This window comes from Phyllostomus discolor, chromosome 12 (assembly GCF_004126475.2).
Source record: "Phyllostomus discolor isolate MPI-MPIP mPhyDis1 chromosome 12, mPhyDis1.pri.v3, whole genome shotgun sequence".
NCBI classification, from domain to species: domain Eukaryota; kingdom Metazoa; phylum Chordata; class Mammalia; order Chiroptera; family Phyllostomidae; genus Phyllostomus; species Phyllostomus discolor.
Genome location: NC_040914.2, coordinates 6,075,074 through 6,085,923, shown reverse-complemented (window position 1 = coordinate 6,085,923; position 10,850 = coordinate 6,075,074). Strand labels below are relative to the sequence as shown.

Below are 10,850 nucleotides of genomic sequence, written 5' to 3'. Positions count from 1 at the left end.
AAAAGCCCAGGCTACAGCCAGCTGCTGCAGGGCTGGGCTCCAGGCCCATTCACTCTCCTCCCTGCTGACTCACCGCTGCCCGCCCTCCAGGTGACCTGACAGATCAGGAAGGTGGGGGTAGAAGGTCAGTCGCTGGGGTGGGGCGACTGAAGGAAGATAGGAGACAGAAACTAGGCCACTGGGGGGCCCCAGCATAGGGCCGACAGTGGCCTGCTCTCTGGCTCCCTCTGGTGGGCGAGAGGCAGAGTTAGGAAGCCAGTGAAGACACACCAAGGCTAAGGCAACAAATCTTTATTAAACGCCTTCAAAGTTACTGGGAGGAGGCCATGATGCTGGACACACCTGTCGAGAAGAGAAGGGGAAACTAGTCAACGTGGGAAGAATGGGAGGCGAAGCTCTGGTTACCAACGACAGCACCCACAATTCTTTAGAGCAATAGATCACAACCCCTTCTGGGGGCCTAGTCACCATCACAAGGGCAGTGTGGGGCAGTAGTTAAAAGCCTAGACTCTGGCCCAGACTGAGTAGCTCAGATGGATAGAGCATCATTCTCATATGCCAAGGCTGTGTGTTCAATCCCTGGTCAGGGCACATACAAAAAGCAACCAATGAATGCATTAAAAAGTGGAACAACAAATCCATGTTCCTCTCTCCCTTCCTCTCTAAAATCGATCAATCAATTAAAAACAAACAAAGCCCTGGACTCTAGAGCGAGAAGACCCAGGTTCAAATCTCAGCTCTCCAGGGCTGAGACCCCAGAAGTCCCCACAACAAAGGAGAGACAATAAGTGTGTGGGGACACCCCACAAGGCCCCTCCAGGCCCTGGAAGTTCCAGGGAAGAACACCAGTACCCCTTGCCATCCCTTCCCAGGTGGCAGCTCCGTGCACAGGTCAGTGGAGTCCAGTGGATGAAGATTTCCTAGCCCTGAGCCAGAAAGTATCCACCTGGGTCCCGGGGCCCAGCCCTAGTCTCTGTGGAAGGGCATGCCCTGCCCCACAGCCTGAGGCTTCAGGCCACACTCACTGTCAAAGTCAATCTTCTCCACAATGTTCTTGGGCTTAATGCTCTCTTCCTGGCTACAGATGAAGATCTGGCCCGACTCATCAGCACTCCAGCCGTACTTGCTCATCCACACCTTTAGCTGGCTATCTGCAGGTGACACAGGCAATACAGGGGCTCCGGTCACCCCAATCCCACAGTGCCAGGGGGCCCGGGAGCCAAAAGCCAGGGCACCCTCCTTGCCCAGCTGCTTCAGAAACCACCAGCATCTTCTATTTGGACAGCAGCAGCAGCTCTCTGTAGCGGCTTGGAGCTTCTACAGCTCATTCTCCAAATGGCCGCCAGGGGGAGTCTTTTATCTTTCCCATCCTTACCATCACAGGGATTTTGTGTTAGTATTTACTTATGTTTTCTCCCATAACCTCCACGAAATGGCTTCAAAATCACGATGTCATCATTAACCACTAACGGTAAGTCTACGGCATAAAGTTTAAAAATTTCTTTGCGGTTCTTTTTTGCCCTTGGAAAATATGCCACGAAAGATAGAATTCTTTTCTGTGTAACCATTATCAATTTGATACAGATTGATCTGCTTCTTTTTATATTCAATTCTAAGGGTTGTTTCATCCCCTTTTGATTTAATTTCACTTTTAAATATGCCAAACAGCTGTGTGATGTGGAACAGTGTAGTATCTGACACAAAGTGTGCAATAAAGTTCACATCGATTAAAAACAGTAACGACAATGATAAGCCCACAAAAAAACTACCTGGATCAAAAGGCAAAGCTGTCTGAGGTACTCAGAGAAATCTCACTCCCCTCCCACCCCTCTCTCCTCCCTTGTCTCGCTCCCCAACCCCCATTTCCTTAGCTTTTATTTTCTTTCTTGTGTTTCTTTTTGCAAAAACGTGTAAATACACATACGCTTTTTTTTTTTAGAGGGACCTTTTAAAAACATAAATCTGATCACATCCCTCCCTGCTCAGAATGCTCTGTGGCTCCATCTCACCCAAGGTAAAGGTCACAAAGTCCGGTCTGTAGGCGGCTCTGCTGTATTGGGAGATCTCCCTCCTACCACCACCTCTAGGGCCCCGGCCTCCCTCTCCGCCCTTACTCTGCTCCAGGCACTGGGTGAACAGGACAGGGTGCTCCTGCCTGAGCATCTGTTATGCTACCTCCCTAAGAACAATATAAGCCATTCTCTTGTTCACTGCCATGTCCCCAGGGCCTAGAACAGTGTCTGGCACAGAGTACGCATTCAATAATTTATGCACAATACATGAACGAATATCATAAACCTCCCCCGAGGAAGGGAATGTATTATCCTAATTCCTTATTTCTTCTCTGGGCTGGACCTTCAATAACCACTGGTTAAGGAAGGGATGGGTCCTTCAGAGGAGCTGGCTCAGTCCCACTGCCCCTGCCTACCCTGAACCTCTGAGACTGGCATTAGGGACCCAGAGAGGGCCTTACCTGTCAGGTCCCCAAGCATCTCGGCCAGCAGCCAGCGATCAATGTGCTGATAGGTGATGCCCACGACATGGCAGATAACTGTGAAGGCAAGGGACAAAGATGGTAAAGGGCCGCTCCCCAGTCCCGGCAGGGTCCTGCTGCCATCCCCTACTCCCTTCCCTTGGTCAGGGAGCTCAGGCTCAAAGAGGGACTTACATTTCCGGACAGAATCTTCAAAACCAGTTATACCTTCCAAAAGGTCCATGTTTTCATCCAGGGCTTGCTGTGAGAGGAATGACGAAGTTAACATTAACAGTATCGAGAATGCTAACATTAATACATTAACAAAGAAGCTAACACTTGAGCGTTTGCCCCACATGCCAGTCATTCTTCTCTACGCAACCTTATAACATAGCAGTTACTGTTTTTACACCCATTTCAGGGAGGAAGAGACCAAGGCTCAGAACTGTAAAGTGATACACCCAAAATTAGAGCTGGGGTCTGAACCTGGCAGGCAGAACCTGGTCCCAGAGAGGTGGCAGATACGAATTAGCTAACTGCACTCAACCACCTCACCTTGTTCCTGTCTCACTCCGAGAAAAGGCGTCCCAAGTCGTGCCATGGACCATGAAGCCCCACAGGATCCCTGCCCCTGTCTCCTCCCACTCGCCCCCTCACTCCAGCCACAGGGGCCTCCACACTGCTCCTGAGGCATGCCAGGCACCTGCTACCTCAGGGCCTTTGCACCGGTTGTTCTTGTGTCTGGAACTGTCCTCTCCCAAACAGCTAGCACCCTCACCTCCTTCAGGTTTCTGCTCAAATGTCATCTTCTCTGCAAGGGCTCCCTCCAACATTAGTGGGGGGAATGAGAAAGCCAAGGCACAACAAGTAGCAGCCAGTGAGGTGGGAGGCAAGCCAGAGAGCAGTTGTCCTAGAAGCCAGGTGAGGAAAGGATCTGAGGGAGCAGTGGGTGACTGCCCGTCCAGGGGCTGACAGGACGAGTAAGATGGGGCCTGAGAACTGCCTACTGGATCTAGCAATGGGGAAGTCACTGCTGACTTCCACACAGCAGTTCCACGTAGTGTGTTTGTGTTGGGGAGCAGGGTCGGGGAGCTAGTCACACAAGTCTGGGGTGGATTCAAGTGAGCAGAGGGAGCAGCACAGACTGAGCGTAGGCAACCTGTCCCAGGGTCAGGTTGACCAACATACCGACCTGCCTGAGATGGAGGGGCTTTCCTGAGACATGAGACTCTGAGTTTTAAAACCTGGGCCAACAGGGCAGCTGGTCCCCTAGTCAAGAATGTGGCTGTAACGAGGCGCAGAGAAAGGGGGTCGGAGGCAGAGCTGATGGGAATATGGAAGTGAGGGAAAGCTGTCTTCTTTAGACTAGAACTCACTCTACAGGCATGTCCTATGTTGATAGAAATAAGGCCATGAAGGCCAATCCAGGAAGGCCATGTTAGCTGTTACAGGACAGTGGGCAGAACTGCTGTCGTGATGCCCCTGAGTGGGTACAAGGAAAGGGGGGCAGTGCACTGGAGGAGGGCAGCCTGAAATAGGAGGGACAACAGACCCTCTAAAAACAGGAGGGCGCCCTGGCTGGTGTGGCTTAGTAGACTGAGTGCCGGCCTGCAAACCAAAGGGTCGCTGGTTCCATTCCCAGTCAGGGCACATGCCTGGGTTGCAGGCCAGGTCCCCAGAGAGGGGCATGTGAGAGACAACCACACATTGATGCTTCTCTACCTCTCTTTCTCCCTCCCTTCCCCTCTCTAAAAAAATAAAATAAAATCTTCAAAAACAAACAAACAAACAAACAAACCCAGCAGAGTGCTTAGTCAGCTTCAATAGATGTCACGGCCAAGCCAGGGATATGCGTGAGTTCTGCTTTTGGCTGCTTCTATTTTCCCACAAAACAGGCAGTGAGATCATAAGGTGAGGTGAGAAGGATAGGGTGGGGGGAAGATATGAAGGGCTGTCCAGGAGAGCAGGGAGGGAAGCAAAAGCCTTCAGAGGGGTGGAGGTCAGAGGGGTGGAGGACTGTAGACCTGGGCTGTCCTGCGCTCCGGATGGCCATTTCTCCAGCTTTGCTCATCATTTCAGCTACAGAGGAGGGGGTGGTGGTGGTGTGTGTGCATGCGCATGTGTAGGAGTGGGGAGGGATGCATGATTTACATTAAGGAGAAAGCAGAACAGAGGACTGGAGTACTGGGCAGCCCAAGGATGTGGGCCTGGAGATCTCACAGGGGAGAGCTGGATAGCTAGGAGGAAGTGGTCAGAGGATGGAAACAGTTGCCATTCCCCGCAGAGGAGAGGGCAATTATTGCTGAGGACATGCTTAGGGCAGTGGTTCCCACTTGTGAAGCTGCAGAAGTGGAGGATTAGGCTCCAGTTGGAGCAAGAAAGGGAGAGTGTTCAGGTGATAGTGCACTTTTGCTAGAAGAATACATGTGTGTTAGGCTGAGCCCTGTAGGCACAGGGGACCACCAGGCAGTTCTGACTCTGTGTGAGGATGACGATTCCATGAGATCATGCTTGCAGAGCCCTTAGCATGGGGCCCATCACCACGGAGGCAGCCAATCAATGGGCATGGTCACTACTTTGAGCAGTCTGCTCCATATGGCCCAGCTACCCATCCTGCCCCTGCGCCAAAGGACGTTACCCAGAAGGACTGGAAGTGGCAGGTCTCCAGCAAGTCTCCAAGGTACAAAATCTGTCGGATGGGCCGTTCTTCTTGCTGGAGGAAACGTTAAGGGAAAATGGTTCCAGAGCCTAGGAAGGCTGCTGCTGAGCCCTAGACTGGCCCCAGTCGGTCCCTGCAGTATGAGCCGTTATGGCAAAAGGTGAGAGACACCCTAACGGTCCAATGATGGACACAGTTACACCAGTGATGGCCCATCCACAGGGACCGAACCAGCTTCTACAGAACGTGAGAAGACACACTGATATGAAAAGAAAAACACGATGCAGAACACATACAGCAGCCTACTGTTCGGGTGGGGGACACGTGTGTCTATGGACACATATGGCCAACCTTACGTATCTACAGGATATCTGCGGAAAGGCCCCCAAGAACAGCGGACAGCTATTGCCTCCTGGGAGGGGGATGGGGTGGCTATGGGACAGGGGAGGCGAGAAGTCTTTTTGTCCTCTGTGCACGTTTTCTGTACTTTTAACAGTATACTGTATGCCTAATTTTTTTTTCAAACCACCAGAACAGAACCCTGGGGTAGGTGGACAGTCTCTCGGACAGCAGGCACTCCCATGGATACTCCTGGCAGAACAGGCTCCGTGAGTACACGGTCATTTTTCAGCTTAGCCACTAATGGGCAGGTGGGTGTGGTGGCCCTGGGATGGCGAGCTCTTGGAGCACAGGGCCCAGCACAGATGGGGGACACTACCAAGTTTCTCAAGTAATTAAAGGAAAGTGGAGGCTCTCCTGGCCAAGTGTGAGACCACCTACAAGAAAGCAAGTTGAGGATCCACTCATTGCTTCTCCACTCAACATTTCTTCTTTGGAGGCCAGCACTGTGCTAGGCACTAAATGAAGTTCAGTCAAGAATCCAGCTCTTCATGGCTTCTGCCTGGTGCCTGGTGGTCTTTACTCAGCTAGAATCCTCATGAGAATCTTTCTGAAGCATAAATCTACCCCCATCACTCTACAATTTTAAAGCCTTCCATGGCTCCCAGGTGCCCTTTTGAGTCTGACCAAATTCCACTTTGAAAACTATGGAATGGCATGGCTATGCTGAACTACTACAGCCTTTAAAAGGCAGCACTGAGCTCCTTTTCCACCAGGCCTCCCCACATACTGTTCCCTTTGCCTACAACACCCTTCCTTACTGCTTCACCTAATTCCTCATTTTTCAGATGGTGCCTCTTCCAGGAAGCTCTCCTAACATCCAGGCAGGGTTGGGTGCCTCCCCTGGTCCCTCTAACCCTGAGCCCTGACTTCTCCACATTGTCAGTGATGGGAGACCTATCTCCCCCACTGGACTGTGAGCTCTGGTGAGGGCAGGGGATGGGTCTGTTTCAACTAGCACAGGGCCCCAGCCCTACCCAGTGCTGGGCCAAGCCCAGAGCAGGCATTCAAGTGCTTGTGACTAAACTCACAGACCAACCGCTTTCCTGTGAAATGGTCTCTCTTATCCCTGCTCCCTCCCGCACACACCTGGGCCCGAGAGCCAGAAGGATACGTGGGCCTGGTCGATCATGCACTTGCACAGAGTGAAGTCAGTGTGCGGCAGGTTGGTGAGGGCCTTCAGCAGGATCTGGGCAGTGACCGTGGTCTGAAAGAAGGCTGGGTTGAACTGGTACCTGAGAAGGGGAACAAGAGACATAGTGACAGGTGGCATCTCCAGGTCCCAGAGCCTCACCAGGCACGAGGCAGGCTACACACTGCTGAGGCCCAGAGCCTGGGAGCTGCACATGTCTGAGCTCCGATCCCGACCACAGCACTCTCTGTCTGTGAGACCTCCCTGACCCTGCTTTCCTTCTCTGTAGACAAGGACAGTTAATCCTCACAACCACCCAGTAAAACGGACACTGTTAAGTGATTCTCAAATGAGTGAGTACATAGCAGCAGTCTGGAATAGTGCTCAAGGGCTCTGGAGCCAGACTGGCTGCGTTTAAACTCCCTTGCTTAGTGACCATGGATTACTTAGTTTAAATTCTCTGTGCATCACCCCGACTGGTGTGGGCTGAGCGTCATCCCACAAACTGAAAGGTCACAGGTTCAATTCCCAGTCAGAACACATGCCTGGGCTGAGTCCAGGTCCCTACTTGGGGGTGTGCAAGAGGCAACCAATCAATGTTTCTCTCCCTTTTTCCCTCCCTTCCACTCTCTCTAAAAATAAATAAATAAAATATTTAAGAAAATGTCTCTGTACATCAACTTCATCCCTTGGGCAAAACAGCATCTAAGTGAGCTCAGAGCACAGCAACTGCCACACAGTGTATACTCACTAAGTAGTGACTGTAACCAGTAACATCTAAACACCACAAATACAGCGTCATTATATGCATTTCACAGATGTCAAAATTGAGGCTAGGCAATGGGTAAAAATCACACAACTGGCAGTGTGCCAGTAAGGCCCTGAGGAGGAAGAGCCCAAATGTCTGTTAATGGGAGAACGGATCAGTATGACAGTCACACGGTGGAACACCATGCAGCAATGACAGAAAACCACAGCTGCACAGAAAATGGCTGGATCTCACCGACCCAGTGCTGAGTGGAAGTAGCCAGATGCAGAAGAGCTCATGCTGTAGGAATGCATTTGTGTCAAGTTCAAAGCAGGCAATCCTGAGCAAAGGTGATCAAGATGCATGCGTGTGGTAAACTCACACACAAAGCTAGGCCATGAACACAAGAGTGGTTACCAGGGTGGGCGGTAGCGTTGGCTGGCACAAAACATAGGGGGCAAAGGGCCTGGGCAGCTAGCAACACTCAATTTTACAAATGGTGATCATATGGGTGCCTTTATAATTACTTGCTAAACTGTATACAATCCTCTGTATCCACGAGGGACCCCCTATGGATACCAAAATCCACAGACACATAAAATGGTCTGTGGATTTACACATAACCTATGCATATCCTCCCATACACTTTAAACCATCTCTTGATTACTTACAATACCTCACATAAAGTAAATGCTATGCAAATAGTAGTTATACTGTATCATTTATGGAACGACAAGAAAAGTTTGTATGTGTTCAGGACAGACGTAACCATAGCAGACCTAATTACATAGCACATGACAGCAATGTCACATTTTGAGGGGGAACATTTCAATACTGGGTTGAAAAATGTTTTCAGTCTTTCTACTGAAGTGGAACCTGTGGATACAGAGCTGACAGTATTTACATACTGGCCTGTATGTGTGTTTTGCAATTAATTCTTAAAAAACCATCCGTCCTGCTGCTCTAACTTCCTTGGCTTCCTAGCCATCACACCAAAAGATACTGCATCCATCCTGACTGGTGTGGCTCAGTGGATTGAGTGCGGGCTGTGAACCAAAGGGTTGCCCGTTCAATTACCAGTCAGGGCACATACCTCGGTTGCGGGCCAGGTCCCCAGTATGGGGCATGTGAGAGGCAACCACACACTGACATTTCTTTCCCTCTCTTTCTCCTTCTCTTCCCCTGTCTCTAAAAATGAATAAAATCTTTTTTTGTAAATTATTATTTTTTTTAATTTTCTTTCTTTTTAAAGATTTTATTTATTTATTTTTAGGGAGGGAAGGGATGGGGAGGGAGAGGGAGGGGAGAGAGAGGGAGAGGGAGGGAGAGGGGGGGAGAGAGAGAGAGAAACATCAATGTGCAGTTCCTGGGGGTTATGGCCTGCAACCCAGGAATGTACCCTGGCTGGGAATTGAACCTGGGACACTTTGGTTCCCGCGCTCAATCCACTGAGCTACGCCAGCCAGGGCTTGTAAATTATTTTTAAAGATTTTTATTTATTTATTTTTAGAGAGGGAAGGGAGGGAGATAGAGAGAGAGAGAAACATCAATGTGTGGTTGCTGGGGGTTATGGCCTGCAACCCAGGCATGTACCCTGGCTGGGAATTGAACCTGCGACACTTTGGTTTGCAGCCCGTGCTCAATCCACTGAGTTACGCCAGCCAGGGGTAAAATGAATAAAATCTTTAAAAAAAAAAAAAAAAGAGAGAGAGATACTGCACCCTGTAGGCTACCCTCAACTCCTGCCCCACCCAGTGCTGGGAGTGGTACCCTGCTGGCTGCAGGCTTGGGGCTGGGGTTGGAGGCAGACACTCACAGCTTCAGGACAGCCAGGTTGGCTTCCAGATCATAGGCATTCTCCTTGGCCTGTGTCTCCACATAGCGCTCCAGTGTGGCCAGATTCTCAGGATTGTACCTAGAGAAGAATAGAGATGGATGAGCAGAGAGGAGACAGGAGCTGAGGCCAGTCCCTTTATTTGGGAATGAGTGGGTGGGTACAGTAACCTGCTCCTCCCTCCTCTCCTTCCTTTTAACTTTGGCACTGGTCACTTGCTCTACCCAAGTCATTGCAGCCTGTATGCCTGGGCTCCTGGACATCTTTGACACCCACCTGGTCTAGCCCCATCCTCTCCTCCCTAGCTTCCCCCATTCCATCTCTGACCAATCTGCTTGTGCTTCCCCCACCACAGCTCTGACTGCTCCCAGCTACCACTCTACTGTTGGTGTTGTTTGGATTCTGAACTGGGAACTCCATGCAAGTACAGCCTGAAAGCTGTTTTGGTCACCTCTGGTCCCCAACACTGCCCGGCACTGACAGTAGATTGTAGTGAACATGTTTTGAATGAATGATAAAAGGGAGGAAAGAAGGGAGAGATGAAGAGGTTCTGAGACACACAGTGGGAGGCTGAGGGAAGGAGGTGGAGGGACAGGCAACTAGAGAAGAGTGGTAGGCACGGCTATCTCCTGCCGCCAGGCGCTAGCAATGGTGTTTTCCTTAAACATCTCCTCCAGATGACTGGCAAGTCCCACCCCAGGGCAAGCCCAGGATTGTGACCACCACTCGAGATCTCCAGAAATCCTCTCCTCCACCCTGCTGGGCCAGAAGCGCTCCCTCCGACCGGGCTCCGACCTGTCGATACCCTTGAGCAACTTGCCCACGTTAGCTCTCATCTGCTCAAACATCGCCATGACTGCTGTCGCTTCCCACACCGGGGATAGGGCCGAAGGTGCGGCCGGTGCGGTGTCCTGGAGGACCGGAAAAGGAAGAGATGGCGGAAACGGAAATACGTCGCCGTCGTCGCTCCAGCCCGGGAGGCACTAAAAAGGGAGGCTCTTGCAGCGGCTGCCATAAGTTTCCGGCTGCCCTGTGACTTCTTCCCAGAGGTCGCAGTTGGCGCGTGCGCGCACGCTCCGCCCGAACTGGACCGACTGCATGAGAAAAAAACTTAAGTCTCGCCGAGTGCGCTGGCGCTGTCTCCGGGCGAGGAGGCGGGGCTAAGCTGTCCCCGGGTGTCGCGCAGTAGTCCCCAGGGCGTGCGCGCCAACTCGCAGGGAAGGAGCGAACTTCTGACGGCGGGTGCTCATTTCTCGTTGCTCGCGACATTGACCTCACAAAACTACTGGAATGCGTGTAGTAGTCGTCTCTTTGGGCTATGGCCCAAGCTCTGAGGGCTTCTTTGCCCCAGGCCTGACCTCGTGAGGCAGGATCCTCAGCTCCGTAATTTCAAGTACTGAAACTGGTACCCACACTCTACCCTAACTCCTGGCGTACGAGCCTGCAAAACCGTTGTGATAATCTGCCCGGCAGGGGTGAGGGGCTCCTCAATCCCGCCAAATTGCACCCTGTCTGCAGACTACAGTCTTGTGGGTGAAGTCGAGTACCTCATGTGTGCTGTCCAAAGTTATGTGGGTATAGCTCTCCCTTGCCCTGGCTGGTGTG

General features: G+C 51.4%; 1 protein-coding gene across 1 annotated transcript; it reads right to left on the bottom strand.

Moving 5' to 3' along the window:
* Nucleotides 1-276: 276 nt before the first annotated feature.
* EIF3K (eukaryotic translation initiation factor 3 subunit K) lies at nt 277-10,196 on the bottom strand. Its single transcript, XM_028529495.2, has 8 exons — nt 10,041-10,196; nt 9,228-9,326; nt 6,646-6,766; nt 5,112-5,186; nt 2,669-2,735; nt 2,474-2,551; nt 1,026-1,151; nt 277-342 (listed from the first exon to the last, which is right to left on the bottom strand). The coding sequence occupies exons 1-8, from the start codon at nt 10,097-10,099 to the stop codon at nt 311-313; spliced, it is 657 nt and encodes a 218-aa protein (XP_028385296.1). The 5' UTR covers nt 10,100-10,196; the 3' UTR covers nt 277-310.
* Nucleotides 10,197-10,850: the final 654 nt, after the last annotated feature.